The sequence below is a fragment of the Fusarium proliferatum genome, assembly GCF_900067095.1.
Source record: "Fusarium proliferatum ET1 genome assembly, contig: FPRO_scaffold013, whole genome shotgun sequence".
Lineage (NCBI taxonomy): Eukaryota > Fungi > Ascomycota > Sordariomycetes > Hypocreales > Nectriaceae > Fusarium > Fusarium proliferatum.
The window spans coordinates 234,121-259,264 of NW_022194802.1; the positions used below are offsets into that span (position 1 = coordinate 234,121).

The following is a 25,144-nucleotide window of genomic DNA, read 5'->3' on the forward strand; positions in this document are numbered from 1 at the left end:
ACTTCGTAGTATCAAACGATTTAACGAGTGCCGTGAGGTTACATCGAGACCCTGCCTCTTTTCTGAATAAGAAAGCATGGTAAGCTGAAAAACTACCTACCGAAAACAGAATGCGGCCCGAGAATACTATATCCACTCGTGGTAACATTTTTAACCAAATCTGTATTTATCCCTCTACTCAATGTTCTCTAGACTTGACCCTGCATCGTTAGGATGATAAGCATTTACTGTCTTTAGTCTGTACTCCGTACGCCAAGCTCATTGGGCCCCTGTCACGTATATATGTGGACTAATCCAGCCTTGTCCGAAAATCCTGACAGGTCAAGGGTTCGGTTACAAGCTGTGGTCTCATTGGTCGCATCGCCGAATTGATTCGAGAGCTCCATATGAAGGTTTAGGCTAATCTGCTGATGAAAACATGAAAGCAGAGAATGTAAGGATTTGCGTACCATCTACAGAGCACTAAGAGACTACTCTTGGTGCATAGCTAGATCTTTTCTTGTTCAAATATACGCGTATACCTCATATTAGAAACTCTGTAATAAGAGCCTTGTTACATTATAACGCTTTGTTCGGCTTTGTCCAGAGATCGTATTCCGTTCCGATCTGCCCGTACAAATGTTCACCTGAGTTGTCCACGGACAGCGACCAGAACCTGAACATAGGAACAGAAGTACGATGCCTGCGGAGAATACGGCATCTAGCCCGAGGTTATAAAATGATGTCTTCACGCCCCCTCATCGTCACTATCTTTCCTCAAGGCGAATTCCTTTTCCGAAAACTTTTCATCCACCAAGTAAGTTATATGCTCTTTGCTAACATCACATCTCACACAGAAACTCGCGATGTTTTCCGCTTTCAAAACTAGTTATATCCCTGAGGTGACATCACTTATCAAGAAGCACGGGATCTACTATGCGCTCTATATCAAGAATCTCGGATTTTTTGTCAACACCAATCTGGAAGATGTTGGCGACGACGGCTACATTGCCATGAGCACCGGCGTACGCAAGATCGTGTCTGGGTTGAAAGACCTTATTGGGCTCACATCATCCGAGTGGTGCATCCTGGCCTTTTGGGGCCTCCAACTAAGAAGTAAAGCAGCAGACTTTCTCGCAAAGCACGCCCATAAGATCTTTGAGGCACGGGGACGTACAGGGCCACACTCCAAGTATAACCTGGATTATATTTCTTGGACTGTCTAGGTAATAATGCGCGAGAAAAATACTACGAAGACAATGATGGCTGAGCTCTGCACGAAACACGGAGATCTCTTCGATGTGGAATTTGAGATGCGTACTGAGGAAGGCATGAAACGTCTCTTTATTGGAAACGTGGAGTCTCCATGAGATTACACAGCAGGGGGAGATAGGCCGCCAGCTCGTGCGAATGTGGCCGATCCCCTCTTTATCCAGGATGAAGACATGGACAAAATGACGGACTCAGGAATGGTCAGCACGTTGGCTGAAGTAGACACGGCTATCTCTCGAATCACCGAGTGGAAAGAAAGGCTTCAAGTTAAGAAAGATCGTCTTGACTATGATTCAAACACCCTATTTTCCAAGCAGCACTTTGCTAAGGGCTGACTTAAGTCATTGAAGGAGAAGCGTGGGCTTTTGAAGAGCCTGAAACGATAGATGAGACAGTTTGGGGGCCGTGGTGGGGGGGGGGGGGGGGGGGTCAAAAAGCGGTAAGCCGAGTTTTTGGCGTGGGATTTCGGTCTGGCGGAATTAGAGAACAATTCTTAGATTGTCTCATTATCATCGAGGCTGTGAGAAGCCTTCACACTGAGTTGGTAGGACAATGGTACAGTGGGATAGCACAGCGAGTCTTGTGGGTTTGTACTAAAGCTCAGATAGCTAAATACACTTTCTAAGAGGAACAAATACGGTAAAGCGGTGGATCGGTTGGCAAAAGACGAATGTGCATGTAAACTATACTACTGTGATGTAGGCGTTCACACAACTAGCTCGTCCCGATTCCTCTTATAATCCTTCGTGAAATCATATTCGATACTGGACACTTTCTGTAGATACGTCAATATCACTGACTTTGCCATGTTATTACGGTGATCTAAGAGACTTACCAACAGAAACGCTCTCATGCTATCTTCATCCTTTTGAAGATCCTTCAAGATACCAAAGAACTTGTCCGTATCCAAGACAGTTTGAGGATCGGATGTCGCCACACGATTGAGATTCTTGATCGATCTGGGATCAACGTATCGGACAAAGATATCCCGTCGGACCTCTGCATACTTATCGAGGATATCCTCGTCCGCTAGTCCGTGGTAGTACCCGATGAAGCAATCGGCTAGACCACCGACATCCAAGACGGCAGTCATGCAGCCATACCCTCCCATAGGGTTGCAGACATGCGCTGCATCACCGGCTAGGATCACGCGACCAATCTTGAAGCTCTCAGCACAACGGTTATGTATGTTGTATAGATTTGTTTGCTCGATCCGGTACTCGCCCGGGTCGGGATGTCCTGGGAGCATTGCTTTCATGTGTGCAGGTCGACGGGCTAGATACTCTTCATCCGTTAGGCCCGTGACTGGGTCTCCGTAGGTGACTCGCCATAGACCACCTTTTCCCCTTCGGGCAATCAGGCCCCAGTGATCATTGTCAACCATGTAATTTCCGCCATCCCAATTATGCTTTTGGAAGCCATCGTAGTAGACCTGCTGCTCATGAGTATTCAGCGGAAAACTATCAGTGTGAAGAACGAACGTTTTGAACAACAAATCGGTACGGTAGTGTCTGGCCGGGCCATTGTCTACCGAAAAGCGAGCGCCGCACGGCACTGGATGCTCCATCGCACCCAACGACGTAGTCGGCAGTAAGTCTCGCTTTCTCTGTCTTGTTTTGGCCTTTGATGTTGACATCAACATAGGCCGACTTTTCGTCCTGACCGACATTGGTAACCTCATGATTGAACCTGATGTCGATCAATCCCCCTCCTCTCTCAAGGCAATGTCGGTACAGGATTTGAATGATCTCGCCAAGGGGTAAGATCGTCATTCGATCGGGATCATCCTCAACAAGGGATAGGTTCAGACTAATGAGCTTCTCGTGATCTGAGACACGTCTCCAACATATGCTAGGGAATTTCGCGATGCTGGCCTTGCGAATATCTTCAAGAATGCCTGCGCGTCGGAAGACGCGGGTAGCGGGGACTCCATACTGCGTTGCTCGTAGACGCGTGTCAAGATGCGGCCATGACTCTAGAACGACAGAGGGGATGTTTTTCTGGGCAAGAAGAAGAGCTAAAAGCAGCCCTGAGGGGCCTGCACCGACAATAATGATCTGTACGATGTGATATCAGCAAAGTTTTGGAGGACACGTAGGTAATAACATGCCTTGTCAAAAGGTCGACCTGAAGAAAATGAGTCCATGATATTAAGAACTCTGGTTGTCTCCGGCGGGACTGTGAAGCTTGTATTAGTTATGGACTTTGGTTTTTAATTATGATTCATCGCAGTCAGTCAAGAGAGTGATCAAGAAGTTATATGTACTTCGTCTCGGGCCCTGACTAAGCTCCGCAACAACCTTGTCGGCGATCCCCGCCCCCAGCGCGGGGTTACAGCGCCGAATCTCACATCGTCGGCATCTGTAAGCGGTATTAACAAGGGAACAGCCCGCTAACTTGAAATGGATAACGCAGAATGGGCCTTCGTAACACAGCGACAACAATAAGTATGCACGCAACACCAGCGCTGCAAATGCCCAACCCAGATATAACTAGTTTTACTTTTCATTCTTTACTTAAGAAAAATGACAATAAAGTGATCATGCCATTCGCTACTATCGAAAAGCTCTATATCGAAGAGAATGTTGTTATCCACGACCTTGGGGAGCGCAATGTAGTCAGGTTGTATGTTTTTGCTGCAGGCCATTTAGTGAAAAAATTTAAGAAGGAAAGAAATATATATGAGCTAACTTAGCCAGTTTAACTTCAGTGCCCATTTGTTTGTCGGAAGTCGTGGTAGAGGAGCATGCGGGTATTCGGGTAACCGTTTCGGAGGCCGGGTATCCGCAGTCCTGAAAGCCGGCTGTGATGTCCAGGGGAAACCGTGAGGATAATGAATGATTACTCGGGGAATACTTCTTACGTATTGAGAGGCAGGTTACAATCTGTTTATATAAAGATGCTAGAGAGGCTACCATAATAAGAATATTAACATAAGTAACTTTACAGCTAGACCCAGACCAAATCTTCTTCTTAGGATTACATCCCAGCATCAAGTATACATTCAATATGCCAAGCAGAATTGTAATTATAGGTACTGGCTTTGCTGGAGTATGGAGCGCCTTCTCGGCTCAACGTTTCATCAACATCAAGAACAAAGAGCAAGACATTCAAGTTCTCGTCATTTCCCCCGAACCATCGCTCACTCTCCGCCCACGTCTATACGAGCCTAATCCCTCGACTATGAAGCAACCCCTCGGACCTCTTTTCACATCTGCCGGTATAGGGTTCTTGCAAGGCACCGTCGAGACAATTGATACAAATTCGCAGACTGTCCATGTCAAGTCTCCATCTGCCGATGAATCTGATATTCCTTACGATCGGCTTGTACTTGCAGCCGGAAGCGCAGTTGTCCGGCCCAAGACCGTCAGTGGCCTCGAGGAGCATGCCTTTGACATTGATTCAATCGCTGCTGCGACCAAGCTTGAATCTCATATCAAGGATCTAGCATCCCTTCCCGTCAGCAAAGCTCGCAACACCGTGGTTGTGTGCGGTGGTGGCTTCACTGGCGTGGAGATTGCGACAGAGCTGCCAAATATGCTGAAGCACATTGAGAACCCCCGCATGGTTCTCGTTGAGAGTGCTCCGCTTGTTGGTCCCGAGCTCGGGAAAGGTCCCCGTCCTACCATTATGAAAGCCCTTGAAAGTCTTGGTGTTGAACTCAAGCTCGGTGCTTCTATTACTTCACTTGACTCAAGCGGAGTAAATCTTTCGTCTGGAGAGCGGATTGAATCGATGACTGTGATTTGGACCGCTGGCGTACGAGCGACGTCCCTGACTCAGCAAATTCCTGGGAAGAAGGATACACTCTCCCGACTTCACGTCGACCAAGATCTCCGCGTCCCTGGCTGTCCTCACGTCTTTGCCACTGGCGACGCCGCCCATGCCGTCACTGATAAAAAAGGCAATGTCACCATGCCATCCTGCCAACATGCCGTCGTCCTGGGCCGTTTCTCCGGACACAACGCAGCAGCAGACCTCCTCGGCGAACCAACCCTGCCGTATTCTCAGCCTGGATACGGCACATGTCTCGACCTTGGCTCATGGGGTGCGTTGCTAGCTAATGGTTGGGACAGGGATGTTACAGTGACCGGGCAGATCGCAAAGCAGGTGAAGAGATACGTCAACCAGAGAGTGATCATCCTTCCGGATACCGCGGGGGAGGCACTGGATGCTGCAGATCCTGCTTCTTATGACTCTGAAAGCCGGCTTAAGCATGTTCTCGGTGTATTGGGATGGACGTTGCGCAACTGTGTCGGTAGCAACAAAAAAAGACTTGCCTAGGAGAGGGGAAGCGTGAGATCTAAGGATCAGCTGTCGGTTCTAGCAACTTAAAATAACACTTGCATCTTGTCATAGCTAAGGATAATTATTTCGTGATTTTCTATATCATTTGTGAAGATTCTGTAGAGTACTCTATGGTTGATTGTAAGCAACAGACTGTGCTCTACTCTGCCATATTAGAGTTCTCAGCTCACTGGATATTATCCTTTAGATGTTGTAGTGTTTCCTAACAAACAGAGCGCCGCAGTTATTCATGCTCTAGGTAAACAGCTGGAATGGAATGGTAGATAGCAGCTTGCTTATAGATTATATTTTATTATATATTTAGATAGCCAAACGTAATTTATTATTTAGAACTATTGAATGTTGTATTTCTTAGCCTTTCCATAGCCTAAATGTCGACCTCGATAATAATAAGCAAGAAGTAAATCATAGCTGCTCTCAATGTCTAGTAGTACGCAAGGCACACTGCTTTGGATCGCTAGTCGGGAGCTTTCAGCTTCCTTGTGGAGTCGTTTTGCTTCTGCCTCGCAGCCATCGACTTGATAAAGGGCGTCCGCGAGCCGCCGTTTCACGCGCGCTATTTCTCCGTCGTTTCCCTGCTCTTTCTTATTAGCATATGCGAGTTCCAGGGCATCCCTGAGCTCGTTTCTATGGTCCACCGTGTCAGCTTATCTTGATGTTTGAGCCGGTCGACTTACATGGCTTTGTCTACTTCGCCGAGCTCCAAGGAAATTGAACCAAGTTTGTATAAAATGGCATTTGTTGTCATGCTGTCAGGATTTTCACTTTTGTTGACTTCATAGGCCCTTGTGTAGAGCTCGCGGGCCTTCTCCAGTTCTCCGTCGTGGTAATGTTTGTGGCCAAGAATCCAATCGACGCTTGTATAAGGGTCAGGTTAGTTGGACAAGCCATGGTGCCGCTCGGCCTTGGGTGACTTTGACAAGTGTCAACTTACTCAGCGTCATAGAACGTGTCTTTTCCGAATTCATCAATAGCAAGCTTTCTACTTATATCCAAATACTTTTGCATTTGGCCATAGTCACCTTTCATCATGTATGCTTCTGCGATGTTTGAGTATCGAATATTCAGAATCTTTTTGGCCTCCGCTTCGGGCTGCAATTTGTCAATGCGGATGGCTTCTTGATAAGCCTTGATGGCTTCATCGTACTGGCATTCTGATAGATAAGTGTTGCCAATGTTGTTGTGACAGTTTGCGATCTCTTCGTGATCTTCCTCAAGCAAAGCTTTTCGAATCTCCAGGCATTCTCGATGAAAAAGGTAGCCATCTTCGATTCGATTTTGTCTCGTGGCAATTATACCGGCAGTATTGAGCAGACTGGCATACAACAGTGACTTCTTTTCTGTACATAGCTTGAAAGCAACGTCAAGAGTCTCTAGACAGTCGGCAAAGTCAGAGGTTTCTCTCAAATACCTAAATGTTGGTAATTAGAATTACACCGTATTTCATACTGAGTTCGAATGGCTGCAAGCAACTCACCATGCGCAACTTGCCAGGCACTGCACAATTTCATCAACGTTTGAACCAGGTTCTGGCTTGTAAAGATCGGAGCGATAGTGCTTGCACAGAGCTGAAATATGACCAGCATATTTCGCACACTCTGCCCACTCCTTGCGGAAAGAAAGGCCATTGACAAGTTTTGGAAATTTATGAAACAGGAGCTTACCAGCCGCGAGAAAGTTGGCTTGCAGTTCATCACTGGAAAGTGTATTGTTGAACTCGACTTGGATAACTCGGTGGACAAAGAACAGTACATTTTCATCCTGCTCATTGACTCTGACCAGGGTTTGATTGATCAAGGCCTCAATAGCCTGTTCGAAACTAGCGGAAACACGTTAACAATGCCTTTACACCCAGCAAGGTTCTAGGTTCAATGAGGGAAATTAGTAGCAACGGTGGCGCAACTTACTCCCATTCTTCTTGGCAGAATTTCAGAGATAAGGGGAGGTTCTCGCTATCCTGACTTTGAAAAAGTGCACTTGGTAGAGCTTCTGCTCCCAAAGTACATGCGATTCTGAACATTTCGTATCCCTCTTGGCTTTCGTCTCGCAAACGAACAAAAGAGGTCTTGAAGCAGTCATGTAGGCTATGTAGGTAATAAGGCTGAAGAGATGCCTTTGCAGATACCTTCTTGTGAATCTTGGCAGTGTGTCCCTCGTACCAAGGCAAGAAGTTGGTAAGTGATTTCTTCGAGCTGCGGATATTCATGGCCATGAAAGCGAGTGCCAAAGGCATACCACCAAGATCTTCAGCAAGCTTTTTAGCTGCCTTTCTGTCCGTTTTAGAGTATGAGTCTTTTGCCAGAATGGCTAGTAGAAGCTCCAAACTTTCGTCCTCATCGAGGTTAGGAACCTCAATGCAATGGACCATATCAACTGCCACGATTTCTGCGCGAGCAGTGACAAGAAGGGATGAGTGTGGGCTCAGCGGCCAGCACTGCTTGCGTATGCCATCGAAGTCTTCCACATTGTCAAAAATGATGAGAAAATCCTGATCTGAGCCGCTGGTTAGAGTTGTATGAGAACTGTTGGGGAGCATAAGAGACTGACCTGAATTTTGCAAATAGTCTAAAACCAGTCGTTTGTGGTGTGCCTGCCTACTACCCTCTTCAACTGCAGCAAGCCTCAGCTCAAGAGCAATGGCTGAAAAGCTTCTGTCAATCTCAACTTGACTCTCGCTGTTGATCCACAAGATAAAATTGACCTGATCCTTTCGGCTGTAAGCGTATTCAAGGGCTAGCTGAGTTTTACCGATGCCTCCAGGACCGCATATACAAACTGCTCGATGACGCACATCGTTAGAATTGTGATCAAGTGCAGAATGTAAAGATGAAGATTGCTTCTTCCTTCCAAAGAAATCTTTGATTTTAGGGTTCGGAAGATAGTGACACTTCTGTCGAGGAGAAATTGTCGTCTCCTGAGTGGAGACATCTTGGTTACTGTTGCTGCTGTTGTGAGGCAGGGTTGGAAGAGATAGATGAGAGTCGACTATATCTTTGAGGCGCTTGATCTGCCCCGTGATTCCTTTTGAGCACTTTAAGATACGAGAACGAAATTCTGCATCCCATCTTTCCAGAGCTATATCCACTAGGAGATACAATCAAATTCTATATCTTGTCAAAGTCATAGGGAGAATAAAAAAACATACCTGAGGCTTGGTTGCCTTTAACAAAATGGACTAAATCGACATAAAATGCCATATAGTATGCTGCCACTTCGACAAAGGCAGCTTGGACACGTTGTATCTCTGAACTTGTAGAAGAGATGGAGCCAATGCAAGATTTGACATCAAAGACATGTCCATTCAGCTCATCTAGCTGGCTTTGGACAGGGGCCCTTCTTCTAAATTCCACGAAATCATAAAATAGCAAAGTCTTAGAAATAGTCAGTCGCCATCTTATCCTATAAGATTTCAAGAACCTTGAACTTGACTGACCTTGCAGAAGAAGTAGAGAATTTTCGCGCATAGGTCTAGATCTTCTCCATCTGAGATATCTGCTAGACAGTCGACTCTAGTGAGGTTAAGCAAGCCATTTATATAAGGCTGCCAGTCAGCAGCGATATCGTGATTTGACTGTTGGGAGTTTTTAGGACCAGTTTGCAGCCCAGAAGTCTCATGATCAGGTAGGATGGTGTCAGCGAGCTCACGGAAACGAGTCCCGAGCTGCTTTGATGCGTGTTCCTTGCTCTCAGTCCAATGGCGGAGAGCAACATCAAGACTGGAAAGTCCAAAGACATTTATTAACAACATGCAAGTAAAATGGATGAAGAGAGGTTCTCACATGTCCTCAGACTTTCCTGTTATGTGTGAAGGGGCAATAGTGCTGCCGTGAAGAGATGGCACTCTCCCCTGGCGGGGAGCCCCTCCTTGATTCTGGGAAGATATGGACGTTGGTAAATTCATGTTGGACGTGATAATACTAAGATAAGAACAGTGGATTTTGATGTAACTGTGGATCTGATAACGTAGAAGTGGCAAGTCTGGGACTTAGCCCTCATTTGTGTGAAAAGGAGAAAGAATGAGGACAGAGATGGACTTTTTCGAACTTCGCAGCCGACTCCTACGGCAATTTTCTATGGAAGTATACATGTTAATAATCCAACGGCACCACGAAGACAGACAGGCCAATAAAATTGCTAGTGTCAGGCTCTTGGGCTCCGCCCTGCAAGTACCTTGAACAAGCAGAGACATGTCACAAATTCAGGCCTTTTGCATTTCAGAACGCCACTCAGCAAAAGTGGCCGCACTTGTCAGGGGGGTATGAAGGTCGGGCGTCAAGAGGATCATCTCTCGTACTGAAACGGGCTGGCTGCATGTGTGTGTCCAAAAGGCAACATTCGATACGTACATACTTGGCGTTTAGGCTGTCAGTCCTTTCATAGCTGAGACACATGCTAGTCACTGTCGGGCAAACAAGATACGTGCGGGGTGGTCTCTTGCGTTGAAATATCGGATACTTGTTCCTCTTGTCATTGCCATTCACTGTCACCTGCTATCTACAACTTGTTTTCACTATGGTATATTCCGTCACGGCTGAACTTTCGTTTCTCAAAGATCACCCTCTCTACGAGGTGGAGAAGCCGTACCAGATCATCTCTGGTCTGGCAGCTTCCACTTGGCAGACAAACTGCGTCTTTGAATCTGTTCCCGGAATAAGAATCATAAATTGCCGAGATCATATGAGCGACTTCACAATCGAGGCAAACGGATTCGAGTTCTTTAAATCGCCAAGTACTCACCTATTGGACCACGGCTTTGTAGGAAGCCAAGAGAAAAATATTCGAGACGAGGCAATTGAATGCTACTTGCGCTCTACCATCGCTCAGGCCCGCAAGAGATTCAATGCCACTGAGATCTTTTGTTTTGATTGGCGGGTAAATTTATTTCCCCCGCACGATGCCGGGCAGTTTTATTAACACAATTGATTCAAGGTCAGATCTCGAGGAGCTAAAGAGCTACAGTCGGAGTCTGACGAGCAAGACATCCGACATCATCTTCTCGATGTAGCTCATGTAGTACACCTAGGTCAGTAAGACTGCAGCCAAATTTTGCCTACGAAGTTTAACTCGATTACCGGCTTGTGTCAGACTTTTCTCTAGATGGCGGTAAAACAGCTTTGACGAGGAATTTGCGACGAGACGAGCTTACCCGATATAGCACGAATGAATATCGTGTGCGAATAATCAAGTTAGTTCCATGCCTTGCTTCTGTTTATTTTTCGACGCCCAAGCAACTAGCTCTAACAACTCACACCAGCATCTGGCGTCCCATCAATGATGTCGTATATGATTGTCCATTAGCTTTCTGTGACCCGCGGACGATCGACCCTCGAGACCTTCGTGATGTGGACAAGGTTCACCAAGATCATGTGGAAGAGAGTGCGTATTTGACGCACGCAGAATCACAGCAGTGGTACTATCTACATGAACAGTCTAAGCATGAGGCTGCCGTATTTTTAACGTGGGATAGCGACTCTGGTGGAAAGCTCGGTATGCGTGAATCGCTGCGTCAATATCGGCCACACTGACATTTTACATAGTGACGCCGCCTCACGCCGCGTTTCTGAGTAAACCTGAAGGGCCTGCGAGAGTAAGTGTTGAGGTGCGACTGATTGTTGTGACGAGCAAACAACATGAACAATAAATTACATGGAGCTGCACAGGTGTTCGACGCTGTCAGGGCGACGGCTGCGTCACGAAATTGATGGTCTACGCATTCATTCAAAATTTGTGAAATATCATGTTTTTCAATGTAATTGAGCTATCAAAATGACCGTTGTTGAGTATTCTGGTACACGTCCAAAAACTTAGACCGGTTTCCATGTTCCAATAGCGGCAGAGAGGTAGCCAAGCGCAATGCAGCCGACCTGGAGGTGATAATAGGGTTAGCAGTAGAACAGTTGAGGAACAGCGAGAACCCACCAAGTCTAACCGCCAAGGTCCTTGTCGTCACGCTGGGGCAGAAGACGGATCTCCGACTTGTCAGCGTTTGGGTCGTGCTGCTCCACGTTGGTTTCAGTGACTTGGAAGAATTTCTTCCATGGCTGTATTTTCCCTGGCTGTTTCTCAGAGTTGTTGGTGGGAGTCGGTTCCATGATAGTGAATAGTTTGAGCTTCGGATGAGATTGGATTGGCAAAGATGTTGAGGGAGGAGATGCAGCCGCATAGAAATAGCTGAAGGACAGACCCTTGGATAATCAAGTAATTGAGCGATACAGGAAATGCTTTGGACCCTAGGCCAATGATGTCGCGTTAGAGAGTTAATGGTATCTTGTCCAATAGCGGCAATCGATAGAGGTATGATGAATTTTCATTACGTGAAAGAGTGGTCAGCAGTGCAACGATTGTCGAGTCATGAGATTCATATTTCTTATCTTGAAAACGCCAATTGCATCATGGATATGGAAAGTGCAATACGTTGGTGCAGGGTTTCCGTACGTACAGTTTCAGGGAAGAGCCGCATCTGCGCATCTAAGGTGGCGGGAAAAGAGGGAACAAGGCTCGGCAACCAAGGCGGGATTGAAGCGTCGAAAAGCCACTTCTCGGTCTGCAGGGATATTATGCATGTATGTATGCCGGCTTAGACTGGGCCAGTCGCACTGTGAGGAGAGGCAGTCTGCGGCTGAACCCGTCGTACCGTTGAGCAAACAGGGCTGTTTGTTGAGCCGCATGTCTTGGCTTTTTCAGGGTTTTTTAGATCCCCACGCGCTATTCTGTACTTGTGCCTGACTACATTAACTAACCTTCCTAGCTACACAGCACTCTATGAGCCATCGGGCACTCCTCATCTCCACTGGCCCACCACCATACAATGATGATGAAAATTGCATACCGGATTTCGCTTGTCTTTATCGTTTCTATCTCTCTCCTGATTATGAGATTTGTCCCAATGACTTCTTTTTGGTCCAGCTTCTTTTCTCGCGGTGGCATCACGGCTTCTGGTCAGCTGCCCGCCCTCACGACCGCGACAATTGACGACATCGCGCTCGCCCTTGACAAAAATCATTTCACATCAGTCGACCTTGTACGCGCCTATATTTCCCGTGTCGAAGAAGTTAACCACCTTGTAAACGCTGTTCTAGAGATCAACCCTGATGCCATATCTACCGCTGCCGAACTCGACCAAGAACGCAGAACCCAGGGTAGACGAGGGTAAGTCAGAGGCTGACCAACGTCTTCCTCCATTAGTCGCGCCTTTCTCTTACTTTTAAGCTGCAGTCCTCTACATGGAGTCCCCATTCTTCTCAAAGACAATATCTTCACGCTCGACCGCACCGCAACATCCGCTGGCTCCTTTGCCTTGCTAGGCTGCAAAGCTCCCCGCGAGGGCACTGTTGTTGAGCGACTCCGCAACGCCGGGGCCATTATCCTTGGCAAGACAAACTTGTCAGAATGGGCCAACTTCCGTTCCACAAACGCTACCAATGGTTGGAGTGCGCGAGGAGGTCAGACCTATGGTGCCTTTGCCGACTCTCAGGCTACAGAAGGCAGTAGTAGCGGCTCAGCTGTGTCTATGATTCTGGGTCTTGCAACGGTTTCTTTAGGCACCGAGGTATACTATCTATGCTGCAACCCTTCACTCAGCTTGCATTGGTATCTGTTCTGATGGGCACTAGACAGATGGCAGCATTGTCGGGCCTGCGAAAAAGAGTAGCATTGTCGGACTACGAACAACCACTGGCCTCGTGCCACGCGATGGCGTTATTCCTCTTTCAGATCGGCAGGACACAGTCGGCCCTATGACACGTACGGTCAAAGATGGAGCATACTTGCTATCAGTAATTGCCGGACGCAGTCAATACGACAATGCCACTTCTTCCATTCCTTTTGACGACATCCCCGATTACATCGAGGCATGTCAAGGAAGGGACCTCACAGGCGTTCGTCTGGGAGTCCCTCGGAACTCTATTCCCGAGCACCCACCTGGAGTCGATGCAGACTTCAACAAGGCTCTCGAGAAGCTGCGTGACGCCGGCGCGGTGATCATTGACAACGTCAAATTTAGATCCGAGAAAGAATGGGATGAGTGGGACAATCAAGACCGCAAACGGGCACTTGAGGCGGAATTCAAGTCCTCTATTGCACGGTGGTGCGGCGAGCTCATAGTCAACCCAAATGGCATCAACTGTGTGGACGATATCATCGAATTCACCAAGTCACATCCCAAAGAGCTCTATCCGGAGCGCAATATCGACAGACTTCTGTCTTCACGAGACTCCCCGGGCATCGACGATCCAATAACACAACAATCCCTGACAAAAATGCTTAGGCTCTGTGCTGATGATGGTATCCTTGGTGCTTTGGCCGACTATAAGCTCGATGCCCTCGTTTTCCCCAATGACTACAATCGGCCTTCAACATTTGCTGCACGCGCAGGCATGCCTGTTATGGCACTACCTTTGGGCTTCTTCCCTCCCCAAACACCGATCAAGAAAACAAAAACAGGCGGTCAAGTTGATGTTGCTCCCAATGTGCCGTAAGAGACCCCAGACTTTTAAATCTGTCTGTGCGGAGGAATCACTAACATGTCCAAGATATGGCATCGCCTTTGTAGCTGAACCTTACTCCGAAACGCGCCTATTCCATATTGCCCATGTATTCGAGCAGGCTTGGGCTCTAGAGAGCCCAGGCAAACTGCATATCGTACCCAAGACTGAGATCGGAGACGTACTACAAAATGGGCGGCTAGCTGCACTGTGATTCGCTCGCCTGTGGGAGCGGTAGCCCGGCGAATACAGAAGTCTTGTGGTTTCTATGCTTCAAGGACCCCATGCTTATAGTTTCCATATCAAATCAATCTGTAGAATATCCATCCGTGCCGTTATTGTTTTGTGCAATGTGAAATCATTGGTGTTGGACATGGCATGCTTGAGATTCCAACGCATACTGGGTTTGGGGTCTCTCCCTCGCATCATAAATGGTGCCTACCCACCTATGTTCAGCAGTGGGGGTATAAATATTTCAGGCAGACTTTCAACAGCCTAGCTCGCTCCACTTGCACCATTGCAAAAACCACAAGATTCTCTCCGCAATAACGCAAGGAGCTTCCCCCTCGGACACGTCTCTATAATGACATCTACGACACCGCATGTGCAAGGCGAAGTGGAATTCATACTTGACCTGCCCCTGTATCAGACAGAAAAGCCATACTACGTCGCTGGTCCTCTTGAAAAAGATGATGAGCCCCGCCGAACCAACGCTGTCTTTGAAACAAAGATGGTGGACTTCCAAGATATACGTGGTGCTGAGGAATCCTATACCCTGCAGAAAGATGGCTTCACCTACGTGCGAGACGAGCTGTCTTTGTTCGCTGGCCTCCAGAATGTTAATGAAACCGCTCTCCATCGATATGCCAATGACACGCTGCAGTTGATGAAAGGGATTTTTGGCACTGATAGCTGTTGGGTTTACGCCTACAAGGTACGGCACCATTATGTATCGCTTGGAGGTTCTAAATGTAACTCTGTCTAGTTTCGAAGCAGTGCCGACATCTGTCGGCCCGCCGGCGTGCCAACAGGAGAAGCCTGCCTGCCTGATGAACCAGCAGCCAAGGCGCACATAGGTAGGTAATTATGGTCGTCTCATCACCCGTTCCTTTCTTAGTCTGACAACGCACTTCTGATTGCACCAGACCAGACGCTGGATGGTGGTTTTCGGCGAATTCGTCGACACCTTACCCCGGAAGAACAGGGCAGATTTCTAGACCAGACACCTCCCCAATGGCGCTTTCTTATCGTCAAGTGAGTGTGACTACCCATCCTGCACGCACTGCCACCATTTCCTTGTTCTCTTTGGCTCACACTCAGTCATCGCCAGCACATGGCGACCAGTGAACCACCCAGTTGCCAACTACCCCTTGGCAATTTGTCACCCTGCAACAGTCGATATTGAGCAAGATGGCATCGCGACAGACCGCGTAAGCCCCGAATTCCAAGGTGAAAACTACTATCTTAAATTCCGATCGCGACATAAGTGGTACTGGCTGAGCGGTCAGCAACCCAACGAACTCTTGATCTTTGTCAGCTTCGACTCGGCACAGGACTTGCAGGCTTCATGTAGGCCCCTCTTCTATTGTATTGTTGTGCCCACCGTCTTGACAGTTTTTGATTCAGTTATTCCCCATTGTTCTTTCCGCATTCCCGGGGTGGCATCAGGTGCACCGCCAAGAGAGTCAGTAGAGACAAGGACGATAGTGGCAATTCGCGTGCAATGAAGCAATAGATGAATCTGCATCTGCGCAAGGGTACTCTCTAAGATACATAACAATATATGACCTTGATCTTTCTATCTCATACTGTACACCAGCTGAGCGGCCGACAGGCCTGTCTGTGCTAGGCTCAAAATCACGCCAATAGTCCCAAACACAATGACCGCGCGATACGTGTAAGTGAGATTGAGATCACGGCGATCACTCCAGAGCTTCAGACCCCGGTTCGGGTTGTTGGATCGGGAAAATGTCTGAATGCGGGCCAGCCTACTGGAAAGAATGGGGAAATCGCTTGATGGACTGTAGTTGGGCTTGCTCCACAACCTCTCCGTCGTCAACACAGAGGGCTTCCGTTGGGTGCACAGGCTTCTGAGAATGGGATCTTCTATTCCGGATGCACCCTTGCTTCTGTGAAATTCCTTGTTCTTGAAATACTTGCGCGAGCGTTTATCAGCGCCAAAAAAGATGTGCAACGAGAGCAGTACTTCCCTGAGGAACGCATCGATCATGGCTTTCTCATCAGCTTCAGCGGGGCTCACCAATGGAGCAATCGTTTCATGCAAGCTACGTACTTTTGTCAATCTCAAAAAGAGCTGTGATTGAGTCATTTCGTTAGACTTACGAATAAAGCAGGCTTTTTTCGCCGACGTTGTGCAGGAGACAAAATGAAGGCAAGGCGAACAAAGTAAGTCGACACCGTGATTCGTCGAAGCTCAGGTGAGAAAAGAGACTTGTTGACCACTCTATTGCCACACCTGCATACTCGCAAACTGTAGCCGCGTTGATCAGGCGAGCATCCAGAGACGTTGCTGCCTGATCTGGGCTGTTTTCTGCACGAAGCCTCTTTGGGATGACGAGACCGAGAAACATCATGTTCTCGGCAATTTCGCGCTTGGTGTGTGGGGTACTAGGACCAGCTAGTGGGTGAGTCAGGGTTTGGTGTTGGAAGCACTGAAAGCCGTCTTGAAAAATCGACATTTGGGCGTCAAGTTGAGGGTTGTACAGCATGGTTAGCCAGCCCACGAGTACGAATATGACGTGGTTGGCCGATTGGTAAAGTCTTTGATCATCCGATAGCAGTTGCAGGCGAACTGAATCCGTGTATACGTCATGAAAACTCTGACGTGGCTTCTGCTGAAGGCAACTGACGGCGTCCAAGCCAATCTGCGCAAGTCGACCGAGCACTTTGTCGGGTGCGTCCCCACACTGTGGAAAGAGGCCAGGGTCTGTTTGTTGCTCGCTGAACAGCTGCATCCTTGCACAAAGAAATCTCTGGTAGGTTTCCAAAGCCTCGCTTTTGTTTTGTTTCCGCATATCCGCGGCCGTACCATTGACGACCTCAGAGTGGTGTATGCGAGGAGCAGCAATGTCATTTGACTGGCCGACGGCATCAGCAGCCAGGCTCTCCACTTTTCCCAACGACTCCATAACGCTGTGCAGATGAGTGACGGTGCCGGCAGGTGATGAAAAAGACGAACGTGAAAAGTTGAGAACCTGAAGTTTCATGGAAGCAAGACAGATCGTCTATTTTGAGAGCGACTTCTACACCATTTTAATGCATCCGGTTTTCATCCCTGCCTCGGTATTGTAGTTAACCTTGCTTGAAGTTTTATTTCAGCCAGCCTCGACAATATAGCCGCTTTGATCTAATGAAATTGGCTGGCTGCTGGCTGAGCGCTAATGAATGCCCCAGGAGACGATCTTCAATGGAGGAATGGATATTTCTTTCGATGATTGGATATTCATCTGTTGCCATGGTGGGTAGTCATTCCGTTGTGGCTGAGACAACGCGGGATGGGGCTTTTTCACGTTGTGAGTTATGATCTGACAAACTGATCAACTCGGTGTAATGCCATGTTTGACGTACGGTGCCACACTGCACTGCACTGCACTGTACGTGAGAACAGGGATTCGGCGTGTTTCCTCAATATCTGTGATGCACGCTTACATCCCTAACCCCGCTTTCCCTCACCCCCGGTATCACCTGCAAGTCAGCTGCTGCCACAGCTGTCCACTTTCCAATCAATACCAGCTTCTGTTTCTCTCGAACTTGCGCCGTCCTAATACCTGGCCCAAGGAAACTTGTTCAGCGAAAGTACAGTACTAGACAACCTTCAGGGTAACCAGCGGTATTTTCGGAGACCCTCAGAGCAAACAACCATCTTACCTCCCCAAAACTCCCGTCGGTACGTTCTGAACGATACTAAGATGCCAGAACTCGATCTTCTCACAGCCACCGCTGTCGACATTGCCAAGGCTCTTGAGGCCGGAACTGTCAGCAGCGAAGCTCTCGTTCAGCAATACCTCCATCGGATCCACAAGTACAACGGATATCTACATGCCATCATTGCTACTACTCCTACCGACATCATCTTACCCATGGCCCGCTCTTTGGATGACGAGAGAGCTCAAGGCAGAATTCGTGGGCCATTACATGGTGTCCCCATTATCCTAAAGGTTTGAGTCCCTTTGTTGCGACTAGCTGGCCGACTGGACAGCTAACCTTTTGCTCAGGACAACATTGCCACTGATCCCAAGCTTGGCATGGATACAACATCGGGCACCTATGCTCTAGTTGGATCCAAGGTCAGGGAGTCCGCTCCTCTGGCGAAGCAGGTGAGTCAACAGTGATTCTGGAATGGCCATCTTTGGCTCTTCGTGTTTTACTGACCTTTCAAAGCTCCAAGATGCCGGTGTTCTTATTCTTGGCAAAGGAAACCTCAGTGTAAGATCACAAGTTTTGAGCTATATAGAGAACAATCTAACCGTTTCAAGGAACTAAGCAATTATCGGTAGATTTGAATTCGGTCTGCATAGGCATCATTAGCTGACTTAGAGTTAGTGGCGTTCAAATGCCTTGCGGCTGGTCTGCTATAGGAGGACTCACTCAGTCACCGTTTGTCATCGGTGGTAAGAAATGGGATGATGGATTTGGCGGGCACAGTGTAGGGTCCTCCCATTCTTTTTGATTTGCGTGTTCTTTTGTTAACGAAGCGAAAATAGAGCGCTGGAGGGTCGTCTTCCGGGCCCTGTGTTGCCGTCGCCGCCGGCCTGGCACCTATATCAGTTGGAACTGATACCAACGGATCTATTCTTCTTCCTGCCACTAGGGGAGATGTTTTCGCGATGAAGCCCACTCTTGGGCTCATATCCCAAAAAGGTATTGTTCCGATCTGCCTGGAGTTTGACTCGGCCGGTCCGATAGCGAGATGTGCTCAAGACATCGCTGCCTTGATGGACGTCATGGTTGATAATAGCTTCGACGACAAGAAGCCTCCTGGGGGCTATTCTAGTACGGTAACGGGATCCTTGGAAGGTATTAGACTCGGTGTTCTAAACCCCAAGAACTGGAATTTGCCTTCAGCTGTGGCCACGCCGGTACCAAGCATTCAAAAGCAACAGGTAAAGTGATCCCACGATGAATCAGCATGTTGAGGTATTGATTGATCCAAAGCACGATGAGATCTCCGCTGCGTATCACAGACTAAGATCGACTGGAGCTACTGTCAAGGAGGTTGAGATTGCTTCTCTTGACGGGTTGGAAGTAGGTGGTATAGGCCTGATAGGCCAGGTAATGAGTGAGCGCCCTTGATGGAGACCTCCTGACTCGAATCTACATTTTGACTCTGAGTCCTAACTATGTCTAGACTCTGGGTTTAAACCTGACTTTGAAGGCTACCTCGAGAGTCTCGACTCCAGTCAAGTACGGACATTAGGCCAGGTTATGCAGTTTATGAAGTCCCATGCCAACTTAGAATTCCCTCCAGGTATGCAATCCCACGATATCAATGGCGCATACTCTGCTGACTTGTAAATCAGAGTCTCCCAATATGGGTCGCCTTGAAATGGCAGAAAGCTTTGTTCTATCGCCTGAAGCCAGAGAAGAGGCTATCAGAAAAATGAGGGATTTTGGACGCAATCAGGCTATTGATAAATGCCTCCAAGATAATGAAATTGATATCATTCTTGGTCCAGCAGATAGCGAGATTGACGATTACTACAGCGCCGCTGGTAGGTCCTCTTTTCCGTCCTAATAGACTGCAAAGCTCATAGATCTTGATACTGACTCGTGTGCAGGCTATCCAATGGCTTGCCTTCCTTTGTCCTATTGCGACTACAACATGCGTCCATTTGGAATTTGTGCATTAGCTTCAAAGTATCAAGAAGGTCTACTCATACAACTGATGAGCGCTTGGGATGGGGCTGTGGAAAGAAAGCGAGTGTTGCCTAGATGCCTTGAGGGACCAACACCCGCCCCTTGTACTTGAGATGATTCAGTAATCAGGCACTACTTATCAGAGCCCTTTGCCTACGTAGAGGTTTAAGGAGAAACGTAAAGGGGATCTCTTTTTCGTTTTGATGTCTTGATTGGATGAAAAGACGGGACTTGTCTTTCACATTTCCGCACTTCACTAGCCTTAGAAAGCCAAAATCTTTGTCAAGTTCGTGCTTATCAATCAATACTGAACAACATTTCATCATTCATGTATATTGAATTCAGTTGAGTAATTGCAGCCGTGCCCGCTTTCCATCAACAAGATGGCTGAGCTATAGCTACCCTCAAACCTCTGGTAATTAGGGTGGTCGTGGCGGGTCGGGTACACTTAGAAAGGGTATCATTCAGTGGGTAAATGATATGGGCTGATGGGCCTTGCTGAACTGACTCCACCCTGGTCACATGGATGCTGTACATAAATCTTCCGTCCGGCCCTCCGCTAGACCCCTCCTCTTACTTTTGTTACACACACTTCTTTCAGCCAGGTTGGCATATCCAACGTGTTTTCCAGAATGACTACTGAAATCTATACCTATGCCAGTGTTTCCAACGGGCTAGTTTTTGATCAGCAACATGATCTCTTAGGGTCAGGCACGGTGGGGGAAGTTTTCAGAGCCGAGATTCGTACTGGAAATGCAAGTCTACGCTTGAAGCCTGATCATACGCCGCAAATGCTAACAAGGCTTTTCTTTCAGCGCTCTCAGGTCTTTGCGTTGAAAAGATTCTTGAATAGGCCCCAAAGAGATGATTTTGATAACGAAAAGGCCGTTCTAGATGCCTTAGCATCAACTCGTCACCGACACATCACTTACTATCTATTCGCCTGGACCGCCCTCAATGCTCAATACTTATTATTTCCTCTGGCCACGGGCGACCTGAAAACCTTTTTAAACAAGACCCCCCCACCAGAGTCTCTCCGCGCAGTTGAAAACTGTATCTTCGAGCAGATGCTTGGTGTTTGTGATGCTATCAAGTACACCCATGAGCACATCGTTATTGCCGCCGACGGGCAGCGTGCGAAGAGACTTGGCTTCCACCACGACTTGAAACCAGCTAATATTCTTCTCTTTGAGAATGTATCGGAGCCCCTCGGAACTTGGAAACTTTGCGATTTTGGCTCTGGAACCGTGGACTTCTTTGACACTGAGGCCACAGCAGAGATTTACAACCGCAAGGCATCCACTGGAGACAAGGTGTATAGCGCTCCGGAATATTTGGTAGAAGGACGGGTATCGCGATCAAAGGACATTTGGAGCCTTGGTTGCATATTTCTTGAAGTCTTTGTCTGGGCTCAGTCTCATGAAATAGGCGAGGTGATGCGGTTTCGAGAAGCAAGAAGTATCTCTAATCCTGGCAGTTCCAACAGCGCTGTGTACTGGGCTATTGACGCGCAAAAGAAGCCATATATTAATCCAGCTGTTGCCAGAGTCCTGCAATATCTGCAAAGGCCGTGTTCAGGTGCCGAGGTGTCTCTCTCTATATTACAGGTTATAGGTAATATGCTATGTGTTGAAGCGTCTCATAGACCAACAGCGGAGGATGTATGCAAGTCTTTGCAGAGTTTGAAGGGTAATTGATATTACATAAGAAGTTAGATATTATACTGTCAATTATGATATATACTTTCTTCAGCAATATAACTTAACATATAAGACTTTTCTAGTCACCGCCGCTGAAAATCATGGTGTTGCGGGCTTTGCTGACGGGAAGGGATCACAGACTCATGTTACAAGACCCAGGCTTGGGGAATTGGCGCGTACGTTACCTGCTATCCCTCTACCCTTCTAGTAGCTTAAATAGCTCAACGTATATCCCTGGAGATCGATATCCCTTGCTAGTCTCTGCGCATATGACTGTCGCCATGGCTAAGGTGGTCCAGATCAGATAGGTCATCGCTTGCACACCACTTATCCGAAGTCGTCTGCCCAACCCTATTATCGTCGCAAATCACTTTAACGGTGCAGATAAGATCTCCAATCTCAGCAGTGCACGAGACATAGCCGCGATGACGGCCAGTAATGAGGAAATTGAGAAGATTTACTTTATTGCTGGGCCTGCAAATGCTTTTGTAGCCGAACAGAAGCAGCTTCTATTTGGCGAAACTGCATCGACCCATCCCCTGGCCCAAAAGAAACCCTCTTCAATGCCCGTCAGTCCGATGACTCGCCGACGTATTTAAGGGCAGTGTAGTACAATTCAGTGTTCTTCTCTCGCTCAAATGCTCCTCGGCCTCGATATCGTCGGGATTTCGTTTTGCGCTAGTCGACTCCTGTTTCACATTTGATGAAAAAGATAATGAGTAATTATGGCATTTCTTGAGGCCAACTACCAGATTGGTTCCATCAAATAATTCACAACCATGGTCGGCACTGATGATGTTACTGTATCCCAGTTCAGCTTATTTACTCACGACCTGCTGTTTCATATAAAATATCGGCACTTGGTATAGTTCAACAGATGTAACACATTATGAAAAGAAATTTCAGCCACCATGATCAATTTACCGGTAAAGCTCACCCACTTAATTAGTCTTTTCTATGCAAGAGCAGTCTTGGGTCACATGCTCAATTTCCACTCACAATGCCTTGGTCCATGCTCTCGTCACTTAGTCGATGCTGAGCCCCGTTTCTGAGAGCTGGTACGGACGGACAGCTGCCCAGAAACAAAGCTGTTTATCCTTAAATATTAAGTAAAGAGCTATCGGGTCTTTCATCTAGCCTTTAAGACTATCTACGCGACGTGAAGACTTTCTATAATTGACGGTGACTTAACTTTGCTGCTGTGACTTTTTGCACTGCCCCTAAAGATTTTAAGATTAAGCCAATCATTGTGAACAAGGGACATTTATTTCAACTGCCGAATGCGTAGTCTCAACTTGAGTAGATCGTGTCAGCCGCATGTCCAAAGAATTCAAAGGATGCAGCGCCAACAAAAGGCCCAGCTGTGGGCTGTTATTAATGTAACCATGGCGTGATGCCGTGATAGAGTAGATTTACGACCGCATGTTTCATCAACATGCCCGACCCAATCAATAGTTAAGGTTAATCTAAGCGTAAAACGCGAATACCACTTTTTCCAAGGCTGAGAATAGGCTATGAGCTCGTACCATTAATTGCCAGGGACGGTTGAGGCTGTGCGAATCCTTCAGATCAGCACGGCAATCTTAATGGAATCATCGTTACTGTTGATCGTATCCAAAAAAGCTTATCTGCCCACGCAAAGTGGATCGTTGCTTATCTAAGCGCCACTTATCTAAACGACACTTTAATGGCGAGTGATGCACTTGCTTAATCCTGCAAGGCATATTGAGCATGTACCAGGGCTAATATGATGCTGTAATTTCAGCAATGACGGATGAAAGTAGATATAAAGAGTGCATAGAATCCCGAAAAATAATTATCATTTACTCATTCACTCATTCACTCATTCACTCATTCACTCACTCATTCAATATCTCTTATTCTTAAAATCTCCATCTTTCATTCTGTGCAATGAAGTCTACTGTCACTCTCTTGGCCATCACGGCTGCCGTACACGCCTCTCCTCTTCAAAGGCGACAGGACGAGAATACCCATGTCTGGGATAATGTTGAAACTTTCTGCAATAATCAAGCAGTACTTCTCAGGGATCCCGCGGGCGCTGCCAGCGTTTGGGAAAACACCACCGCTGGCAATGAACTCGACATTTTCATTGCTCAAAGCTGGGGTATGTATCAGCTCGTCTGGTTGAGCCTTGGCATTGGGGCTAACAGCTGCAGAACATGAGGTTAACTGGCTACTGAACCTCGAAGATAACGTCGTTGGGGGCGTTAGTGGAGGCCCAACTGTTGGGGGCTGTGGCACCACCGAAGGCGAGTGCCGTCCTCTCGGTGGCATGAACTGTGAGGACCAGTTCAGCAAGTACGGCACGGACAAGGATGGCAACGAGCACATCCTTGGAAAGACGTCTTACTGGATCTTCCAAGCTGTCGAAGGCATGCAGGCCAAGTTCAGGATGCTGAAAGAGAAACTCACCTCCGAGACCATGGTCGCGGGATTCTCTATTCCCACCATGGTCGAAGAATTCCAAGGCAACGAAGATCAGACGTCTGATGTTCTGAAGTGGCTTGCTGCCGCAATTGGGTTTGGCGGAACCCTGGGGGGAAATGTCCCTGTAGCTGTATGTCGAATGAATTAACGCTGAGTTGTGGACTGAGGACTAACTGAGACAGGGACCTTATATATCGGGCGGCGCTGGCATCTTGGGCGGCATCTTTAGTGCCGTGGCTGACAAGACTGCCCCGGAAGAAATCGACACGTCTACCATCTCCGGTGCCCTGGTGGAGCTATTCGTCGCCTCCGCAAACCAAATCGACGCGACTCTCAAACTTGCCGTCGGCAGCGCCAACAGTGTCGACGATTTCAAAGCTTTGCCCAACCCGAAGCCCAGCGATGACTGGTACAAGTCACCGGTTGCCAAGTTCTTCAGCACAGGATGGTTCCTCCTCAACGAGGACAGCATTGCCGTGGATGATGCCATCAAGTCCATCACCGAGAGCATCAAGCCCAAGATTGCAAACAACGTCATGAAAGCTGCCAATCTCCGCCTTATAGCCGACAAGAGGGTTCACAGTCGAGAGGACTGTGGCTATGCTACCGGCCGCCAGTGGATGGCTCTTCGAGATGGAGAGGAGTACTGCTTCTACATCATGCGCTACAAGCCCTTCGGTGGTAACTGGGGTGAGTCGTGGGATGAAGCTGAAGAGGATGTCTACACAAACATGGCCAAGTATAACCTTGGAAATCGCGATTCGTACTATCGTGCCATCCTCGACTGTGCTCTCAGCGCCGACAAGCAGCTCGTCGTGGATAACCTGGGTTTTAACGGGATTCCTGTTTGCTTCTTCGATCTTGAGGCATTTTTCATCGACCACAATGACTCACCCGCGTGTAACAGCAATCAGATAAACAAGATCTGCCCCCCGGTCAAGGCTACCCCAATTGCATAACTGCATCTCAGATTACTTTATCTTCTTGTATTTAAATATCTATTAATTTTTATCTTCATATGGACCTTTCAATCATAACATACTTTCGATGTAGTTACGGAGCTTTTACGACAAAGCA

At 47.7% G+C, this 25,144-nt stretch overlaps 11 protein-coding genes across 11 annotated transcripts; 8 read left to right on the top strand and 3 right to left on the bottom strand.

The window, feature by feature from the left end:
• Nucleotides 1–721: 721 nt before the first annotated feature.
• FPRO_12700 (uncharacterized protein) lies at nt 722–1,205 on the top strand (the record flags this gene model as incomplete). The annotated part of the gene is made up of 2 exons (XM_031223245.1): nt 722–796; nt 837–1,205. 2 exons carry the CDS (start codon nt 722–724, stop codon nt 1,203–1,205), a joined length of 444 nt encoding a protein of 147 aa, XP_031088623.1.
• Nucleotides 1,206–1,957: 752 nt separating this feature from the next.
• FPRO_12701 (uncharacterized protein) lies at nt 1,958–3,397 on the bottom strand (the record flags this gene model as incomplete). The annotated part of the gene is made up of 4 exons (XM_031223246.1): nt 1,958–2,026; nt 2,087–2,683; nt 2,733–3,289; nt 3,358–3,397. 4 exons carry the CDS (start codon nt 3,395–3,397, stop codon nt 1,958–1,960), a joined length of 1,263 nt encoding a protein of 420 aa, XP_031088624.1.
• Nucleotides 3,398–4,260: 863 nt separating this feature from the next.
• Nucleotides 4,261–5,535, top strand: FPRO_12702 (pyridine nucleotide-disulfide oxidoreductase family protein; the record flags this gene model as incomplete). Its single annotated transcript, XM_031223247.1, has 1 exon — nt 4,261–5,535. The coding sequence occupies one exon, from the start codon at nt 4,261–4,263 to the stop codon at nt 5,533–5,535; it is 1,275 nt and encodes a 424-aa protein (XP_031088625.1).
• Nucleotides 5,536–5,891: 356 nt separating this feature from the next.
• On the bottom strand, nt 5,892–9,460 carry FPRO_12703 (uncharacterized protein; the record flags this gene model as incomplete). Its single annotated transcript, XM_031223249.1, has 8 exons — nt 5,892–6,186; nt 6,237–6,416; nt 6,494–6,970; nt 7,037–7,378; nt 7,467–8,643; nt 8,705–8,930; nt 8,993–9,275; nt 9,339–9,460. 8 exons carry the CDS (start codon nt 9,458–9,460, stop codon nt 5,892–5,894), a joined length of 3,102 nt encoding a protein of 1,033 aa, XP_031088626.1.
• A 611-nt stretch (nt 9,461–10,071) lies between these two features.
• FPRO_12704 (uncharacterized protein) lies at nt 10,072–11,200 on the top strand (the record flags this gene model as incomplete). The annotated part of the gene is made up of 5 exons (XM_031223250.1): nt 10,072–10,431; nt 10,489–10,582; nt 10,645–10,744; nt 10,814–11,046; nt 11,097–11,200. 5 exons carry the CDS (start codon nt 10,072–10,074, stop codon nt 11,198–11,200), a joined length of 891 nt encoding a protein of 296 aa, XP_031088627.1.
• A 1,245-nt stretch (nt 11,201–12,445) lies between these two features.
• FPRO_12705 (uncharacterized protein) lies at nt 12,446–14,256 on the top strand (the record flags this gene model as incomplete). The annotated part of the gene is made up of 4 exons (XM_031223251.1): nt 12,446–12,708; nt 12,775–13,108; nt 13,173–14,032; nt 14,091–14,256. 4 exons carry the CDS (start codon nt 12,446–12,448, stop codon nt 14,254–14,256), a joined length of 1,623 nt encoding a protein of 540 aa, XP_031088628.1.
• Nucleotides 14,257–14,625: 369 nt separating this feature from the next.
• Nucleotides 14,626–15,769, top strand: FPRO_12706 (uncharacterized protein; the record flags this gene model as incomplete). Its single annotated transcript, XM_031223252.1, has 4 exons — nt 14,626–14,976; nt 15,028–15,118; nt 15,188–15,296; nt 15,373–15,769. 4 exons carry the CDS (start codon nt 14,626–14,628, stop codon nt 15,767–15,769), a joined length of 948 nt encoding a protein of 315 aa, XP_031088629.1.
• A 71-nt stretch (nt 15,770–15,840) lies between these two features.
• Nucleotides 15,841–17,269, bottom strand: FPRO_12707 (uncharacterized protein; the record flags this gene model as incomplete). The annotated part of the gene is made up of 2 exons (XM_031223253.1): nt 15,841–16,327; nt 16,386–17,269. The coding sequence occupies 2 exons, from the start codon at nt 17,267–17,269 to the stop codon at nt 15,841–15,843; spliced, it is 1,371 nt and encodes a 456-aa protein (XP_031088630.1).
• Nucleotides 17,270–17,971: 702 nt separating this feature from the next.
• FPRO_12708 (uncharacterized protein) lies at nt 17,972–20,031 on the top strand (the record flags this gene model as incomplete). Its single annotated transcript, XM_031223254.1, has 10 exons — nt 17,972–18,220; nt 18,278–18,379; nt 18,444–18,488; nt 18,539–18,555; nt 18,606–18,708; nt 18,767–19,165; nt 19,218–19,341; nt 19,411–19,530; nt 19,583–19,774; nt 19,841–20,031. The coding sequence occupies 10 exons, from the start codon at nt 17,972–17,974 to the stop codon at nt 20,029–20,031; spliced, it is 1,542 nt and encodes a 513-aa protein (XP_031088631.1).
• Nucleotides 20,032–20,551: 520 nt separating this feature from the next.
• On the top strand, nt 20,552–21,616 carry FPRO_12709 (uncharacterized protein; the record flags this gene model as incomplete). The annotated part of the gene is made up of 2 exons (XM_031223255.1): nt 20,552–20,674; nt 20,735–21,616. The coding sequence occupies 2 exons, from the start codon at nt 20,552–20,554 to the stop codon at nt 21,614–21,616; spliced, it is 1,005 nt and encodes a 334-aa protein (XP_031088632.1).
• Nucleotides 21,617–23,530: 1,914 nt separating this feature from the next.
• On the top strand, nt 23,531–25,026 carry FPRO_12710 (uncharacterized protein; the record flags this gene model as incomplete). The annotated part of the gene is made up of 3 exons (XM_031223256.1): nt 23,531–23,744; nt 23,797–24,197; nt 24,250–25,026. The coding sequence occupies 3 exons, from the start codon at nt 23,531–23,533 to the stop codon at nt 25,024–25,026; spliced, it is 1,392 nt and encodes a 463-aa protein (XP_031088633.1).
• Nucleotides 25,027–25,144: the final 118 nt, after the last annotated feature.